This window comes from Nansenia antarctica, assembly GCF_963989245.1.
Source record: "Nansenia antarctica genome assembly, chromosome: 5".
Taxonomy (NCBI): Eukaryota; Metazoa; Chordata; class Actinopteri; order Argentiniformes; family Microstomatidae; genus Nansenia; species Nansenia antarctica.
The window spans coordinates 30,815,771-30,836,023 of NC_137690.1; the positions used below are offsets into that span (position 1 = coordinate 30,815,771).

Below are 20,253 nucleotides of genomic sequence, written 5' to 3' on the forward strand. Positions count from 1 at the left end.
TTACGGTACATGTGGGAAAACGGTACATGTGGGAAAACTAGGGTTAGGGTTAGGTGCTAGGGTGCTAGGGTTAAGGTTAGGGTTAGGGTTAGGGTTAAGGGTAGGGTTAGGGTTAGGGTTAAGATTAGGGTTAGGGTTAGACATGCCAGCACGTACCAAGTCGACGTAGCACTTAACACTAACCCTAGTTTTCCCACATGTACCGTATTCCCACATGTACCGTAACATATATAGAGAGAGTGTGTGTATATAGCTGCAATACCAATTTATAGGCCTATGTGTATTGTGTTTATATTTGTGAAAAAAAGGCACATTAGGAGACCATTAATTGGAACTGAAATAGAATTGTGAATTGCCTTTCAAGTTACCCAAAGGCACTGTACACAACATGAAAGTCGCATAGTCCCCAACACCCACACCTACAGGTGTGGGAACCGCTTAATGGATGCTGTTTAAGCATGAAGACATTTGTCTGGGCCATAGGGGCCTTCACGGTCCAGGGTCTCATCACAACAAGGGTTCAGTGGCTCCTGTGATCGACGGTGATTATCGATCCCCTCTGAGAGCTCCTTTGGCTGCAGTGCGGGAATGTGCAACATGGGGGAGAGAGAGAGAGAGAGAGAGAGAGAGAGAGAGAGAGAGAGAGAGAGAGAGAGAGAGAGAGAGAGAGAGAGAGAGAGAGAGAGAGGTTTGGTCCCTGGACGAGAGGACTAGTGGATTAGCATGATCCAGTAGCAGTTGGGGCAAGGATAAAGGATGCATAGGAGAAACATGGGCCACTCTTGTGGAACTAATCTCTGTGCTTCTCTGACATTTCCTGTCACATCACTCCCTGCCCCCTGGACGTACACTGTACAGAGTGTGCGTGTGTGTGTGTGAGTGAGTGCGCGTGCGTGCGTGTGTGCCCACTTCACAACGAATGAGGATTGCAGGTTTTTCATTTGCTGTGGAATTTTTATGGCCATTTTCTGGTTTCATTTGTGGTTCTGAAAGCCCTTGATCTCCTCAAGTGGGGTCCACTCAGCTAAGACTAGAGGTCTTACTATTCCCTTGGCCACTGCATGGGTCTTGCTCTGGACATTGTGAACCATAGAAGATCACAATCAGATCAATTCTCATTATTATTGTTGCCTAGTATTGATCCACCTCCACCCTCCAAACATACTGTGGCTGATCATTCGACACAAGGACACCTTTATTAAAGCCCTTGACCTGTCCTTACCCACTTCTTAAAAGGTAGCTCTCTCTCGATCCCAGTGCTAGTTTTTACCACTCTAGAGAGAGTAATATGTTGTATATTTAATATTTGAAAAGCCACATATGAATAATTCACTTGGAACAGAGAGGAGAAAGGATATTGTCTTTCTAGAGTCACATAGTCGCTGAAAGAAAATCTGAATAGTACTAAAGGGAACGGACGAGTTTTGTTATGGCCTCTAGTCTTAGACAGATCCTCATTAAAATTGCAAATGAATAATATACTCTAGTCTTGCACTCAATGAATGGTGACGGGATGGAGGACAGATAGGTCTGGCTTAAAGTGCAGGTGATCCTCGTGCCCCAGATATCAAATGGCGCTTCTCCACTACCGTCCCGTAGTAAACTGATACAGACTAAGATGTGACACGGTCTGGTCATTTGGGCCGCAAGTCGGCAACCAATCAAAATGTTTTGACTTTTATTTTGAAACACGGAAATACATTTCACAAACTCGCTAGTCAAGCCCGAAACACTGCAACGCAATGGATTGGGTGTGTAATCCTCACTGCTACCTAGTTAACTAGAACACTACTTTACATTGTTAGCAGGCTCACAAAACAAGCTGTGTCAGCAGTGGTGTAGTCTACGTGATATGCAGGACTACGCCGTACTACGAAGCACTTGAATTTTGGACCATTGCGACTGACTATAGCGTCATATATCATCAACGGGGGGAGATGCGACATGAAATATGCCAAAATGCAGCACTATCATGCACAGATCTGCCTTATAACATGTAATTTATATATATATATATATATATAAATTATATATATATAACGTTAGACAGGCAGCGCAGATTTATTTTTATGGCGAAATGAACGATATGAGGCTGGGAGGGAAAAATCACAGTATACCCACTAGAAAAAACTACACTACACCACTGTGTGTTAGTTGTCTAGCGAGTGGTGTGTCATTGACTTTTGAAATGTATTCACAAAGGGTTAGGGTATTCACAAAGGGTCACAAAGAAAAGTCTGAACATTAAATCGGAACCCGGCTTGCAGACCAATTGACCCAGACCGTGTCACAAATGTCCTCTCCTCTACAGGTCTCCTTCATCGTGACAGTCTATTTCAGCTCTGTGCTTAGCGGAGCGCACGCTGGGGCAGTGGGCACCCGGGTAAGCACTTGCCAGATGTGGCAATCCGTTATAAAGCTGTTGAAAAGTCCCCCCCCCCACCCCATCTACCTTTGATTATTATTCACGAGCCAGTGAATACATTCAACCCAGGGGAGGCGGCACTTGTGTGGTGCAGTCGGAGCCTTCCACCCGCAGTGGCGGCCACAGATGAGTTGACCTGGACGACACATTCTCAGGTAATACAGAGTGACACCTCCAATACACACTCGATAGCACTCTCTCTGCGCCTCTCCTCCCCTGTCCTCTAACCCCTCCGCAGTGCCCTGCCTGCCTACACTGAAATATGGAGGAAAGGATCTACGTAATCCCTTACATTTTTCTGTCCGTCCGTGTACTTTTAGAACCTGCCCTTTACTCTTGCGTTTTCCCTGGTGCAAAGTTATGCAATACAGGCTGCACACAGTGCTTAATAACACTAACTGGAAGTCAGAGTTAGTTAGTCAGATAAATCAGGCTGTGCGTTTCCCTAGCAAAGCATTCATAATTGTTATGTCTCAGACCCTCAGGGGGGGGGGGGGGGGGGGGGGGGGGGGGGGGGGTTAATGTTGTGTGACCAATGGGCTCAAGCAAAAGGGATGTAATAAAACCTCTGCAATGTGGCCACATTCTTCGACATCACAACGCAGCGCATTGTGTTTGACACCCACAGTCAATTCATTATTAAAACTCATTCTCACAGTGACAGAGCCACAGTACCAATACAACAGATTGAATTGAGTAGTGTGTGTGAGAGAGAGGAGGTTCTAGGGAATTGCTGGAGAGGTTGCTAGAAAGTACAATAATACTACCCTTGTGGCTACATCACATGTCTTCCTGCCTCATAAATCTGCTTTTCCTCCTCCACAATATTGGCAGTGTCAGGTCAAAAGGTGGTAGTTGGGTATCAGCTATCACAGAGCAGAGCTATGATAAGGTGTCTGGCCAGTGGGGAGTCTGGAGGGCTTCGTGATCGCTTTCGTCTCCTTTGCTCAGGGTTTGTGGTTGACATGCTGTAGAACTGGGACAATGTCTTTGAGTTTCCTTTTCTTTCTAAAAGAAAAACGTATGTTTTTCGAACCTCGGCTCCTGTTAAGATTTTCTCAAACTGTTTGCCGCAAGTCAATAAACGCAGGGAATATGAAGTGTTCTCTATTTTATGTTGTCACACACAATATGTACACCGATTTATATATATCAAACTTTTGTAGGGAACACTTTCAAACGTTCAACGGACTTCTATGGAATTGTGTTTCATTCCATCATTCCAGAGCTTTTGTTGGTCTCCTCATGCTCATGTTGCTTTGCTCCTGTGGATACTGTATCAGACTGCCAAAACTAATGAGAGCACAGTTGAACCATGTCGAAGTGTGCATAGCAAGTGAAGGGTAGGCTGAGTGACAGAAGAGAGACTGTGCACGTTTCCTAGGAGAATTTCACACCCGCCAAGGTGTTAATATAACAATTACAGTGAATTATCATTTGGCAGGTCGAGTGAATAATTGTCACATTTTGCACAGCGCCGTAAAAACCCAAGTGAGAAAAAATATCTGGATGCTTCCGAGAGCTGTAGACCTGCTTCTTTGCTATGCATTGGGCCTATAATGTAGCACTGACTTGGTAATCTCACTTGGTAATCTGAGCCTGCAGGGAGGAAAAGGCCAGCTGATGACATGGGTCCTAAATGGGGCTGGGGAGCTTGGCATAAATCATGTTGCGTGTTTGGCATGAAGTAGATGTTCCACATTTCTCATCTGGAATGGACAAAGGCGAAATGTTTATCGGTGAGCTGGATAATGGGTTTCCCATTGATGGATCAGATTACATACAGTACAGCAGATAGCTTGTGCCTAGTATGTGTGTGTGTGTGTGTGTTTCGGGGGTGGGGTGGGGGGTGGAGTGTGAGTGTGTTGGCTTTGGTATAGATACAGATAGCAATTCAGTAGATTTATGATGTTGGTAACTGCTTGGCTCTCGAACGACGAATCCATCCATTCTATTCTAACGGGACAGTTTCCTCTTCAATTCCAAAACTCCAGTCATTTAAGATTATTTTGTTGACCTCCAACATGGGGAATAGTGGAATTACCCTGCTTCCCTTGACATCATTGTTGACTGAGTACAGGAAGTAACATTATGATGTTGTAAATATCACCAGGTGATATTTCAGGTAGTCTTCAGGTAGTCTGAAACTTTAAATGTGAACACGTTTTCGACAATTTTTTCCGATTGGTATCAGGGCTAACATTATCAAAGCTAACATTATCATTTTCTCTATGATTTATGAAGTTTAAAGACTCTGGAGACAGTTTGTGTTTGCTCACCTGCGAAGGTACAGTACACATCAGCTGTCTATCTATAACGATATTCATAACATACAGAGATAACACTTTACTGGCATTGTTCAAACATGTCCTGACTTGCATTCAAAGATACTGACAAGGATAGAGGGAATGGGCAGTTACCCCACAGTTTTTGTGCTTTTGTGTATTATTGTGCTTATTGCTTATACAGTTAGGTCCATATATATTGGGACACAGACAGATTTTTTAAAATCTTAGCTGCTTACCAAAACATGCATTTCACTTGCTGAAGACAAAACTAAAGGCAGAAAGACCCACAAACAACAACAACTGAAGACATCTGCAGTAAAGGCCTGGCAAAGCATCACAAAGAAGGAAACCCAGCATTCGGGGATCAATCGTCACCGTCAATGGGTTTCAGGCAGTCATTGCCTATAAAGGATTCTCGACAAAGTATTAAAAATGAGCATTTTATTTATGATTATGTTAATTTTCCCAATAACATTTGAGCCCCTGAAAATAGGGGACTGTGTTTAAAAATAGTTGCAATTCCTAAACGTTTCATTTCAAATCCATTGTGGTGGCGTACAGAGCCAAAATTATGGAAATTGTGTCTCTATCCAAATATTTCCGGCCCTGACTGTATCACTACCTGGTGTTAAATCAAATTACATTGAAGGTAGTTTCCTCCCTGGCTGTAGGAGAAGAACACATATTGATATTCATCGCTGATGTAAGCAACAAGCAAGACACTTGTCCTTCCTTCCTGAGGGAGTATAGATGTCATAACAAAGGCCACAGGATATACCGTGTCATTGCCCGTCAATGACACTTGAAGCCAGAAAAGGTTTGTTTCCTTGTAGGAACATGGAGGCCTTTATCACACACCATGCAAATATTGAGATTACAGTTGGTCTACATCGATAAAGTCTGTATGGCATGTCACGTTTCAGTCTGTTTGCGTGTGTTGAAGTGGCAAATCTATACACTCCCTCCAGGCTAATATACCACAAGCTATACCATACGCTATTATCGTTGCAGCTATTGCTAGTTTGAAATATGCTAAATGAATGTGTAAATAAAGATAAGGAGACGCGTGAAGAGTCTGGGATGATATTTACAATGCTCTGTCAAGGACACAGAGAGGTGACTAGCATAACTTTGCACTATAACTTGACAGATCTGCAAGACAGACGACTTTACCCTCTACTGTAAAACACATTTTTCCAGTACGCAGACGACATGATCACATGGTTTATAGGGAGCTCTAGCGTCCGAGTTGTTTTGAACGAAATATTTTTTTTCACTCTCTGTGGAGTTGTTCGGTGGTCTGCTATCTGCTGTCCAGGTTGCACTATGAATGGTCAATATATCGCCAGAGAGGGGAATGCCATGTGGACTGGACTATAGCACTGTCCTTGTCGACACAGCACTGTGTGTGTAATTACTAAACAAGGGGGATTAGTCTCTGCACACGGACAGAAGTCGAGGTGGTCACAGCCGTGTCAACCAGAGACCTTTTAGAGGAAGTGAGACAGATAAAAATAACACACGCTTACTTTTTTTTTTTGGGGGGTTTTGGTAGCCATGGCAACACAAGGTGCTAAATGGCTCTGGGAAGAAAAAAATGGTATACTGTGTGGTGAGATGAGATGAACAGTACTCAGAGTAGTCCCTCCTGTTTACTTGCCCCATTAAGTGTCTGAGGCACCATTTGAAGCAGAGCACATTCAGTAATGAACCCCGTTGAAGAGAACGCAGAGGGGGGGAAGTGGGCCACAGAGAACTCAGAACGTCATGAGTGGATGGAGGAGATGGACCAGCCTGAAGCATCAATATTGAGTTTCCACCAACAGAGTTAAGTCATTGTATAATAATGAGAAAGAGTTGGGCACATTCATGAATATTTGAACGAGTGACTGACATAACAGCAATAACAGCATTGCATTGCATCTGGCACACAGCTGTGTGTACGCTGGTGTTTATTCTTTCCAATTTTACAGAATGTCACCCTGTACCCCTTCTACTTTGTGGTCTGTAATTCATTTCCTGCTCATCATCCAACCTGGCAGACAATACAATAGCGCTAATTATCTCATCATAAACAAAGTTCATTGTGTGTAATTGAGTTTGACACACCTGTTGTTGTTGTTGTTGTTGTTGTTGCTGACAGACAGCTCTGCATTAGTAGTGCACCCATTAGCAATTTATAGTTCTGACACTAATACCCGGCTATTATCTTTATCGGTGGGAAGCCATAAAGCACGTTTGGTACAGGTGGTATCTGAGGCATTTAATGACTCGTTGCAATAAGGCCATAAAACATTATATGGAGCGCCGTTGAACAGGTTTGAGCGAGGAATACGAGGAGAGATGTCCAGACGTATTTCAGCTGGGGACATAAATGTGGTTTAGAGATAGCATTGCAACAGTATTGTTGGGTGCTTCAACTGTAAACATCATCATGGAAACAGTTATTAGGGGCATAACAGGAAGCTTTCCACCATTGTCCCAACCAAACAGGCCTAACCACACACTGATGTCATTTGTGTCTCCGTGGGCCTAACCTAGAATGTTAGGTTAAGTGGTTTTCCCCTGTTGCGAGTAAAACATCTGCAAGTAAAAAGTAGAAGCCGGAGCTTGTTTGAGGGCATCATCTCAGCACATGCTCATAAATAATAAGACAGTGTTTTGGTCTAGAGCTTTTCGATGGTTACAGTAAACAGGCTGTCGTCAATGCCAATTTCGTTCCTCCGAAAATAAATGCGACGGAACTCTTGTTTACAAATTAGCGTCACCCGGAACACAATTATGGTTAATATGACATAATGTGTCACATTGTAGGGAGTGGTTGTATGGAGGCGGGGGGCCCAGGGTGGGGTGGGCTGCATAGCGTGGGGGGGGGGGGGGGGGGGGGAGGGGGGTAATGGGACCCTGGGGAGAACAATTCCCAGTGTACAAATCACCAAGACCATCAAGGGATGATGACTCATCTGCTATTTATGTAAGAAACCATTTTAGATGGGTTTTCTTTTGCTCTAAACTGACCTTCTCCTCTCGTTTGTTTTAACCTTAGCCTAGCCAGTGAGGAGCTAGACAACCAGTCAGGATGGCCACATGTAAGCTCTTACTCGGAAGGGCAGGGGTTAACTCTAAAAAGGCCTATTAAAGGGAATATGCATGAGAGATAGGCCAGCATTTCTCAGTTCCTCCTCTGTAGAAAGAGTTATTAGGCCACTGATGTCATTGTACAATTATATACTGTATGGGGGACTTGTTAGAATTATATACTGTAAGGGAGAGTTGTTTGAATTATATACTGTATGGGAGAGTTGTTAGAATTATTATTAGTTCCTAGTCCAGAAGGGTAGCTAAAACGGTCCGGCTCGACTCGGTTCGGCCCGGCTCAGTTGGCAGTGGAGAAAGGAAAACAAACCGGGCTCACGCCGGCACGGTAGTGGAAAAGCGCCAATACTGTATGGGAGAGTTGTTAGAATTATATACTATATGGGAGAGTTGTTAGAATTATATACTGTATGGGGGAGTGGTTAGAATTATATACTGTATGGGAGAGTTGTTAGAATTATATACTGTATGGGAGAGTTGTTAGAATTCTGCTTCATCCTGTGGAGCACTCTGGAGCGGTGTGGGTTTTTTCTGAGGATAGTCTCTACCGACTCTAAGGGATCCAGGAGCCCCTGTGAGACGACTGTGGCCTTCTCCCTCCAATGAGGATGTGCTTAGAACGCTCGTTTTTTTCCCAGCATTCATCTGGCTGTTTTCAAAGTTCTTTTTATATTCCCAAACACAACCACGAACCAGTGAATGTAGCCTATTGACCGTCTAATGAAAAACAGCAACCTGACAGTCCTGGGATTTAGAAAATCTGCCAACATCATTTCAGATGACCGTCAGTCTATCAGATATTCTTACCAAGGCAGGGAATCTACATCCATCTGTTCTGGGTAGCTCTCAAGTGAATTGCTGTCTGACCGTGTAAAAATCACTCTGAGACCAAAAAAGATGACATCCTCGGAAAACATTCAGGAATGCAACGTGACTTATGAAGTTTTTTTTTTTAACTCGTTCGCTTTTTAGGAGACGAGCCATCGACATGTGCCTGTCTGCCTACCCTGACCCCCATCTCCAACCATGTAAATATGGTGTGTTTGTTTCCCCATCTCAGACATAAAAGGGTTGAGTGAGTGGTGCTACTGGAGGTGAATGACAACCACCGCAAAACACTGGGGGTTGTGAAAATAGTCCACTTTACTGTGAATTCTCTGTATGTAAGAACAAATTCTTATTTGCAAACGCAGCCTGACCAAAAAGCAATGGCTCTTTGGGGGAGGGGGGGATGGGAAGCTGGAAATAAAACTATTACATTAACTCCGCCACACTGTTTGTCCTGGGCTGTTGTGCTCCCTGGGGGGCGGGGATGGTTACACCCCCACGGACAGGCCCCTGTCAGCCTACAGGAAAACACAAAAAGGTAAACTCCTCTTTATCTGACAGAGCAGTCCTCTTTCTCGCTCTATGTGAGGGATGTGTGAGTGACACTTTGGCCTCGGCCTCAGTATGTGGGACATCCTCTGTGTGGTTTTGGGGAGGCGATAATTACTAATAGACGTGAGTGGTAACACGTTTCTGGTTATCTTGATGGAAACCGATCCTTTTTGGGGTTTGACGAATGCTTTCGTCGTCGTGGCGACACTCAAGATGCGTAGGGGGGAGGCGGGGGTGTATCAGAAGTTTATACGTTTAACAATGCAGGGTAACACTATCTTAAACTTGCTTTTTAAACTGTTTTTATTTAGTTTTTTTACTGTTCTACTTAGTATTTACAGTTGAAGTCTGAAGTTTACACTTAGGTTGAAGTCACAGATATCAGTTGTGCATGACACAAGTCATTTTCTGTTTACAGACAGATTATTTCACTTATAATTCACTTTATCACAATTCCAGTGGATCAGAAGTTTACATACACTATGTTGACTGTGCCTTTAAACAGCTTGGAAAATTCCAGAAAATTATGTCATGGCTTTAGAAGCTTCTGATAGGCTAATTGACATCATTTGAGTCAATTGGAGGTGTACCTGTGGATGTATTTTAAGGCCTACCTTCAAACTACAGAGGGGGAGGCTTGCAAGCCGGAGAACACCATCCCAACCGTGAAGCACAGGGGGGGCAGCATCATGTTGTGGAGGTGCTTTGCTACAGGAGGGACTGGTGCACTTCACATAATAGATGGCATCATGAGGACAATTATGGAAAGGAATGGACAATTATGTGAATATATTGAAGCAACATCTCAAAACATCAGCCAGGAAGTTAAAGCTTGCTTGATGACTCCAAGCATACTTCCAAAGTTGTGGCAAAATGGCTTAAGGACAACAAAGTCAAGGTATTGGAGTAGCCATCACAAAGCCCTGACCTCAATCCTATGGAAAATGTGTGTGCAGAACTGAAAAAGTGTGTGTGAGCAAGGAGGCCTTACAAGCCTGACTCAGTTACACCAGTTCTGTCAGGAGGAACGGGCCAAAATTCCACCAACTTATTGTGGGACGTTTGTGGAAGGCTACTCGAAACATTTGACACAAGTTAAACAATTTAGAGGCAATGCTGCCAAATAGTAACTAAGTGTATGTGAACTTCTGACCCACTGGGAATGTGATGAAAGAAATAAAAGCTTGAATAAATCATTCTCTCTACTATTATTCTGACGTTTCACATTATTAAAATAAAGTAGTGATCCTAACTGACCTAAGACAGGGAATGTTTACTATATGAGAGAGAGGTTGTTGCTCTAATGTAATATGATTTTAGTGTGTGAAAAATGATCTCTGACCATAGTTGTTATGTAAGGTGGAACTGGGATAAGTGGATGTGTAATTGAATGAATGAATGAATGAATGAATGAATGAATGAATGAATGAATGAATGAATGAATGAATGAATGGTCTTTATTGTCATTGCTATAGTACAGGTACCAAACAACGAAATTTGGGAGGGGTGGCTCCCCTGGTGCTAGGAAAGAAAAAAAACTAAAAAAAACAAGAAGGGAAAGGAGCTGGTTTACATAAATAAAGGCTATGTACACTATCCACTATACTATACTGTACAGATAAAACGACTAGGGTTGTCATATTGCACATAGTGTTATTGCACATTCATTTAAAGTGTCGCAGTTTGCAGGCTTGAAATGTACACATTTGTGCCTCAGCACTACACCTGATTTTTTCAATCCAGCAGCTGCCATCAATCCGTCCAGACTGTCCAGGGCCCAGAACCTAGGTCTTTGCTGTGTTCAGGGCCTGGATGGCCCTGGGGTAGAAGCTGAGCTTCAGTCTGTTTGTCCTTGCGGCCATGGTCCTGTACCGCCTTTTCGAGGGCAGCCGGGCAAAGTGTTCGTACCCAGGGTGGGATGGGTCTGTGGAGATCTTGGAGGCCTTCCTGAGGCAGCGTGTGTTGTACAGCTCTTCCAGAGAGGGGAGGGGGGCGCCGGTGATCTTCTGGGCTGTTCTCACGACTCTCTGTAGCGCATTTCTCTCTGCGGTTTTGCAGCTGGAGAACCAGTTGCAGATGCAGTAGGTGAGGATGCTCTCCACTGCGCAGCGGTAGAATGCCACCAGTATCTCCTGCTTGTTGTGTTCCTTCCTGAGGACTCTCAGGAAGTAGAGCCGCTGTTGTGCCTTCTTGATGATGGCTGCTGTGTTGTTCTTCCAGGACAGGTCATCCTGTATGTGCCACCCCCAGGAATCGGAGGGTTGAGACTCTCTCCACGCTCTCTCCGTCGATGAGCAGGGGCTGGACCTCAGATTTTTTCCTCCTGAAGTCCACGATGATTTCCTGGGTCTTTGACTGGTTCAGCAGCAGGTTGTTAACCTTGCACAGCTTGCTCAGCTGCTCTACCTCATCCCTGTACGCCGCCTCGTCCCCCCCCCCCGAGATGCAGCCCACCACGGTGGTGTCGTCTGCAAACTTTACGATGGAGTTGCTGGGGTGGACGGGGGTGAAGTCGTAGGTGTAGAGGTTGTAGAGGATGGGGCTTAGCACGCAGCCCTGGGGGGACCCAGTGCTGAGTCTGAGGGCTGTGGAGGTGTGGGAGCCCACCCGCACCCTCTGGGGGCGGTCGGACAGGAAGTCCTTGATCCATGCACATATAGAGTGTAATTGATCTAGTGATGCATTCTTGTCTTGTATTTTGTCCGAAGTAGAGCAGTGAGTGTTGGAAGGGAGTTATTGTTTTGGATCTGAAAGAAAGATTTAATGGCTAGATTATTTGAGTAATTCTGAAAAGGCTGGGCATTGGAGCGTGAAAGTGTAGTGCAGTGGTGAGCCCAAGGGAGATGGTTGCTATGGACCTTATAGGCTTTATTATCTATGATATAGTCTTTCTGTTGGTTCAATGATTTCCTTTGAGGTGAGGGACCAAATTGGGACACAGTATGATATTGTTGAAAGAATGATTAATACAGTGCCCTCCACAATTATTGGCACTCCTGGTACAGATGAGTAAATAGGGTTATAGAAAATTCACTTTTTGGTGAATTAGCTTAGTGAATTACTTAGCTTAGTGTCGCACACAAAAAAAGGAGAAACATCCAACCTTTAATTGAAATAAATGTATTCTGAGAGAAAGAAAATCTGTCATCAACATCAAGAAATAATTACTATTCCTAACAAAAGCAAGGAATCTGAGACCATTCACTTTACAGAATCTCTCCAGATCATCCAGGGTCCTAGGTCCTCTCTTGTGCCCTCTCCTCTTCAGCCCACAGGTTTTCAATTAGGTTTAGGTCAGGGGACTGAGATGGCCAGGGCAGAAGCTTGGTTTTGTGTTCAGTGAACCATTTTTGTGTTGATTTGGACGTATGTTTTGGATCATTGACCTGCGGGAAGATCCGATGACGTCCCAGTTTTAGTTTCCTGGCAGAGGCAGACAGATTCAGATTTAAAATTCCTGGTATGTCATGAATCATGATGCCATGTACCCTGACATGGTTCCCAGGGCCTTTTGGAGGAAAAACAGCCCCACAACATCACAGAACCTCCACCATGCTTAACGGTGGTTAAGTAGGTTATTTTCGGTATAGCCATCCTTCATTTTAATCCGTTAAGGCCCTGAACACAGCAAAGGCCTAAGTTCTGGGCCCAGGACAGTCCGGACGGATTGTATGGCAGCTAGTGCTGAGGCACAAACATGTACATTTCAAGCCTGCAAACTGTGACACTTTAAAATAACGTGAAAAAATACTTTTGTGCAATATGACAACCCTAGTTGACTATCTGTGCAGTATAGTACAGTGAATTGTGTACATAGCCTTTATTTATGTAAACCAGCTCCTTACCTTCTTGTGATTTTATTCTTTTTCTAAAAGTTTTTTTTTTTTTCCTTTCCTAACACCAGGGGAGCCACCCCTCCTAAATTTCGTTGTTTGGTACCTGTACTGTAGCAATGACAAATAAAGTCCATCCATTCATTCATTCATTCATTCATTCATTCATTATGCCAAACCCACCTTGAGTGTTTTTTTTGCCAAAAAGCTCAATTATCGTTTTGTCTGACCATAGAACACAGTTCCAGTCACAGTTCCAGTAGTGTTTAGCATACTTCAGGTGCTTACGTTTGTGGTGAAATGACAGGAAAGGCTTTTTTCTGGCATGCCTTCCAAATAATTTGTGGGCATGGGGGTGGCGTCTAATGGTAGAGACTTGGTGACCCCAAGATGCTACTTTCCTCTGTAATTCTCCAACAATGATCCTTGGTGATTTTTTTGCCTCTCTTTCCATCCTCCTCACTGTGCGTGGGAGCAAAACAAACTTGCTCTTCCAGGCAAGTTTGTAACAGTTCCAGTTGCTTTGAACTATTTGAGCTATTTTTTATAGCCATTCCCTGACAGCTCAACACACTTTTCCTTCATTTGATTTGTGTGTTCTCTTATCTTTTCCATCTTGACGTATGAATAAGGGAATAGCCTCTGTGTCACCTCATATTACCCCAGTGAAACAGGAAGTCATGGATTACTGCTTGAAAGTTAAAGTTTCAGTAAGTAAAATATAAATGGAAAAAAATGCTTCAGTTACATTTTGTTCATAAGATAATAATAATAATTGTGGCACACATGGTTTTGTTAGAAAGAATTATTTCTTGATGCCAGATTTTTTCTCAGAATAAATTTACTTTACTAATGTTTCTCTTTTTTTCAGTGTGACATTAAGCTAATTCACCAAAAGATGAATGTTTTAAAACCCTTTTTACTCATCTTTACCAGGGGTGTCAATAATTGAGGTGGGCACTGTACTAACATGCAATCATTCTTTCAACAATATCATACTGTCTCCCAATTTGGTCCCTCACCTCCAAAGAAATCATTGAACCAATAGCAAGACTATATAATACAGCCTCTAAGGTCCATAGCAACCATCTCTCTTGGGCTCACCACTGCACTACACTTTCACGCTCCAATGCCCTGACTTTTCAGTATTACTCAAATAATCTAGCCATTAAATCTTTCTTTCAGATCCAAAGCAGTAACTCCCCAATAATTGTGGAGGGCTCTGTATGTGTCCGAGACAGTATGGGTGAGATCTGTTCGGATCTTAACAATACAATTTTTGATTTATCTACTTTATTACTCCAAGATATTTGTAGGTTTCTGTGATGTTTAGTGTTTGATTTGCAAACTGAATGTGATCAGACATAGATATTGATTTCCTAGTGGAATGGAAGTACATCCATTCTTTTCTATTGACATTGATAGTTAGGTGATTCGATTCCAACCCGTCAGGTAAATAGTGAAGGTCGGAAGAGAGTTTTTTTTATTTTTTTTGAGCAGCTTTAATCTGTTTCTACGAGAGTAAGATGATAGAAAGATTTGAGTCCAAGTGAGAGTGGTTCTTAAAAAAAGTCAGAAATGGAAAGGCCAGAAATGAGTCATAGACTCATGTACAGAATCACTGACATGTTTTCATCGCATTGAATAATGTATTTAAGGGTGTAGTGTTGCATCAGTGTGCCGCCCTCAAGTATGTATCCCTATGCATTCCCTGTGCATCGCACATCCTTCCAGATATAGACCTACTTAATGTATCCACATGGTTTGCCATGATCTCTTGGATGCCAGTCTTTCTACATTGTGCATTTCTACAAGTGCCCTTGGACGTTTTAGATTTTTAATCAGTCAGAGTTGTGTGTGTGTGTGTGTGTGTGTGTGTGTGTGTGTGTGTGTGTGTGTGTGTGTGTGTGTGTGTGTGGAGGGGGCGGGGGTGTAACCTGCATGACTCAACTAGGCTGACGCACAACTCCCCTTGAAACACTCTCACATTGTCCATCATTGATTTCTATATTTTTATATATATATAAAAATATGACTGAAAGTGTTGTTGGCACCAATCTGAAGCCTGGCTCAGAAAGCTGTACGTGCTCTTATTCCCCAAAGCCTTTTGTTGTTCAAACACCCTGGAGCTGCACTTACAGATGATCGCTCTTAGACCCCATTAAGGCTCTTACAGCACCGTGTAACAAGACAATGTTTCACTAGCAGATGATGGATCTTAATGTAGCGTATAGAGTCTGCTGATAATGAGTAACGTGGAATTATTAATTTGGCTACTGTTTCAAATTAATACTGTAATTACCTCAAGGCACTACTAGCTCCTTTTACAGTGATTCTTAAATTAAAACAGATTTGATCTTTTACTGAATAATTACTTCAACAGTGTTGTAATCTAAAAGGTATTTGATGTAAATATTTTAGTAAGTTCTTTATGAGTATGGGTCTCTGGGTAGAGAGCAAGCTGTGTTCCTCTTCAGTTGTGCAGAGCCGGATCATCTCAATGGGATCCTCTCAGAATCCCTTTGGAGGGCCTCAGGCGAGTATAGGGGGGTGTTCTCACTAGAACATTTGCTTCACTTGGAATCAGAGTTTAGGATAAAATTCGCTTTGCTCTGCGTCATTTGGAGCTGTGAGAACGCGCATTCGAAGTCGCTCCCGGCGCAGACAACCGACGGATGCTCCTCTTGAAAAGGGTGGGTTCGCTCTGGTTAGAAACGACGCATCGAGGCTGTCCATAGGAAAACAACAGCGCATGCGTGTTGATCTGGATAAGAGCGGGACGAACGGGCAATTACATTTTTTGGGGACCAATCAACTACCACGTCTGTTGCTTCGATTTCCATGTGAGAACATGACCTAGGAGTATAGGAGTATAGGAGTATAGGCAGGACCACTTCAACTATGCTTCGTTCAAAGTTCTTCCACCATTTTCAATGAGATTAGTGTTAAAATGTAGAACCATCTCTTCATGCCTTCATCCTGCCATGAAGAAAGTAGTGGTCCCAGCCACAGCCATGAGAGGAGAGGATTCTCCCCTCTATATGGACTGCAGTGAAAGCACTTAGTCTAGGAATAAAGATATCATTCCTAAAATGTTCTCATGGACATATTGTGTGTATGCAATGATCGTCAAAGTCTTTGTTTCATATTTCAGATTGATATCAAACAATAAGTGATTACAATCCGCAAGCATTGTGGCAAGACGTAATAACACATTTAGGATGAAGACAAGCAAGGGATATACACACACTAGTAAACATACATTCACAGGTGGTATGTTGGCATTTCTAATGTGTTAAGAAGTGTTCATCATGTGCACGGGTCATTCTGTGTGTGTTTGTGTCTTCTCTGTAAAAACTCCTTCTCCCACACATTCTTCAGAATCTGTGGACTGTGCTGTGAATCTGTGGACTGTGCTGGCCATTTGGCTCCTTCTGATGCCAAGCCAGTAATTCACAGTTGTTGGTCTGTTGAAGGGTCAGCTTGTAGGCCTCGTTACAATGCCAAGGTTTTGCAAGGAAATGTATCTATCTATGGCTATGTGTCTATTTATGAGCACAAACTAATAAATTATTTGCACATAGTGTTAATTAAATTACTTGGAGTCAGATTATTAACTTAGTCAGATTAATTTATTGATGAATGCTTTGCTATTCATCAATAAATTAATCTGACTGAGTTAATAATCTGACTCCAAGTAATTTAATTAACACTATGTGCAACTAATTTATGAGTTTGTGCTTTTATTTATTTTTGTGCTTTTTTTATTGTTATACATCATAGAAAATGTTCCATTCTATCATATCATATCATAATATCATAGAGCGCTCACAGCCAACTGCCCCATCGGAGGAAGGGGTCTGGAGGAAGGGGGGCAGAACTGCTCCTCCTATGAGCTGACTGCATCTGTTCATCTGTTTATAATGACCCAGATCAGGCCAAGTCTGTCTTGGTCCCAAAGGAACCACGGAGTGGAATTGAATCACACCTCCTTTTTCCTTGCCATTTGTAATTTTCTGAGTACCAAATTAATACGTATCACTAAATAATACGGTTTGGAGTTGTTTGGGACATGTTTTTGTTGGACAGCTTCATGAATAATTGGATGCTTATAATATAGCACATTTTTGAGAAGACCTCTGTTGTTAGCTTGGGCAGGTGTTAGCCCCCTGCGGCGCTACATTACCTGACATTTAACCTAACCTCCCATTGAAAATATAATAAATCTCTTGTATGTCTTGTATCTTTTCATGCTCTCTGATCTAAAGGCAGCCCTTGATGATGATGTAAATAGGGCAGGATGCTCTTTGTGTCTCCAGGTAGCGACAGGTACCATGCTAGTGCTTAGAGATCACCCACTCTTTGAGGAGATGCAAAACTGACAAACTAACAGAGCATAAAAGGCCCTTTAGCAAATTTCAGCATACAACCAAATGCTATCCACCACCCCACCAACACTTTCACATTTCTCTGAATTTAGTGCAAAAAGGGGTTGAGAGTGACCGACTGGTCACTTGTTCGTTCTCTCCATCATGTTATATTAACAACTTGCCGGGGACGACAGCTGGAAATTAGCCATGTAGGCTAAAGCTGCTCCATTTTCTGCTTTACTGCTGTTAATTAATGGGGACTGTCCACGAAACTATAAACTAATAAACTAAACTAAACTAAACTAAACTAAATGTTCTCTTGATTTGTTTAGTCATATTGAAAATGTATTTACATGAGATTTAGACATTCTAAATGGCTTGAAACTTTTTATTGAATATTTTATGCTTTGTTTACTGTTTTGTTTTTGTTGGCCCGCGTTATTTGTTATTTATGGCCTTTTTGGGTGGATGATGATGACATTTAGAAGGATTTTACTGCACCACCAACAACATCATGCAGTATTGTTAGACCCTCTCTGAGAACGTCTCTGATCTCGCTGTTTGTTTCCTGTCTCCTAGGTACCTGGGGATCACCAGACCCCTGACCTACCCAGCCAGACAGAACGGCCAGCTGATGGCCAAGATGATCCTGGGCGTGTGGCTGGTCTCCGCCTCCATCACCCTCCCACCCTTCTGCGGCTGGGCTAAGAACATCCACACGGCCGGCGTGTGCCTCATCAGCCAGGACTTCGGCTACACCATCTACTCCACCGCCGTGGCCTTCTACATCCCCATGCTGGTGATGCTCTTCATGTACTACAAGATCTTCAAGGCGGCCCGCAAGAGCGGTGCCAAGCACCGCTTCACCGACTTCTCGCGGCGGGATCGCCTGGAGACGGTGGGCAGCGAGGCGCTGAGGATGCAGGGTCTGAAGCCCCCCGGCGGGGGCGTGGCCGAGGAGTGCGCCGCCCTGTCGCGTCTGCTGAGCCGCGAGCGGCGCAACATCTCCATCTTCAAACGGGAGCAGAAGGCGGCGACCACTCTGGGGGTGATCGTGGGGGTCTTCGCCATCTGCTGGCTGCCGTTCTTCATCCTGACCACGGCGCGGCCCTTCATCTGCGGGGTGAAGTGCAGCTGCGTGCCCATCTGGCTGGAGCGCACGCTGCTGTGGCTGGGGTACGCCAACTCCCTCATGAACCCCTTCATCTACGCCTTCTTCAACCGCGACCTGCGCTCCACCTATCGCGACCTGCTGCGCTGCCGCTACCGCAACATCAACCGGCGCCTGTCCGCCGTGGGCGTGCACGAGGCGCTCAAGGCGTAGCGAGGGGTTTGGGGGTCGAAGTGTCAGAGGACTTTTTCATGCCAAAATGTTTTTCTCTCCGCCAGAATACCTTGAAGATGCGGTCGTTAGGGTTATGTACAGTCATTGGGGCTCAGGCAGGTGACCTGTGACCTGTAGCACTGTAGATAAGAGCCCCTGTTAGCCGAGCCCTAACCCCCCCCCCCCCCCCCCCTGCAAAGGGAGGAAGACAAGGCGATCACTTTCGTGTCTGTGTGACTCAGTCGTTCTAGTATTTCGAGGGCAAAAATCATGGAGCATTTTCGATGGGCTATTCAAGTTGATACTGCTTTCGTGCATATATGCTACAATTCAGTCCTGTCTTCATATTAATGTCAGCTTGATGCATTGACATTGACAAGGGGAAATAACACGAAAACACAGGGGATAGTTCTGTGTCATGGAAAGCGTGGACCATGAATAGATGTCTGCATGATTTTTGCCAAATGGATACTTTCTATAAAGGGATGCAATTCTCCTATGGCTATAGTTTTTTTTAAACCAGTCACAGTCATGAAATCTGGCAAACTCTTCCCAGGTCAACCGGTCTGTGATAGGCCATGACGGTGGCAAGATTGACAAGAAGATGGTGACAAAGAAAATGCGTTGTATAGGTATACATATACATGTGTTATTGTGTGGAGGCAGGCAAGTGTTGAACAACGAAATGTGAAATACTGCGACGACATCCTTTGTGTTGTCAGTTTGTTTCCAACCATGCCTTTGACTCACCTCTTAACATTGGAACATCCTTTGATCTCTGCTGGCCAGCTTCAATGCAGTATTAAAGAGTTAACTCAGAAAAAGTCAACCTGTGGTACTACTTCACTATATGGGCCATACAGGGACAGGGCATGTGAGGTAAGATCATGGGTGGAGTAGGAGTTATGATCATGTGATTTCGTAGGAAAGAGGGTAAACAAGGTGGTATAAGAAATGAATCAAACAACGTTCCTGACTAATGACCAACTCTGAACTCCCCGGGCACCTCACCATTTCAGAAAAACAATTGCGCATTGATTGGTGGAGCCTGCATGAAACACAACTTCTATCCAACGCGCTACTGTATGCCACAGACCATGAAGCAGAACGTTTGCATCGTCTAAAGCGCATACGTGTACTGTAGTTTGGCACAGTGGTTGGTATTTCACCCAGGGACACAGATGTAATACATGTAAGTGATGCATAAACAATGAAGGTGCGGAACATTTGCTAGGTTGACGTTTTGTCCCCATTCAAATTCATGTATTCTGTTTCAGACAGACTGATTCATCTCCTCATCCATCTCTATTGTGTTATGACATAAAACTGATCAAACAATCTTACACCCAGTAGAAAATACAATGAAACTCTTCAGCTGTGATGGTTGTAGCAGGTGTGGCAACGTTTACCTTGCAAAGTTTACCGTGTCTCTTTCCCAGGCTGTGACAGGATGTGGTTATTTATGGACTTCATCTGATCACATGACCTGTTCTGTGTTGACGTGGCACTGTATCACCCCATGTAAACCTGATCAGCC

General features: G+C 43.7%; 1 protein-coding gene across 1 annotated transcript in view; it reads left to right on the forward strand.

Annotated features, from left to right (window-relative positions):
- Positions 1–18,716, forward strand: part of htr7c (5-hydroxytryptamine (serotonin) receptor 7c) — a gene marked incomplete at both ends in the record, with an annotated part of 27,551 nt that extends 8,835 nt beyond the window's left edge. The window contains one exon of the mRNA XM_080532404.1: positions 17,972–18,716. Within this exon, the coding sequence (XP_080388530.1) occupies positions 17,972–18,716 (745 nt within the window). The remainder of the gene's footprint in view (positions 1–17,971) is intronic.
- Positions 18,717–20,253: the final 1,537 nt, after the last annotated feature.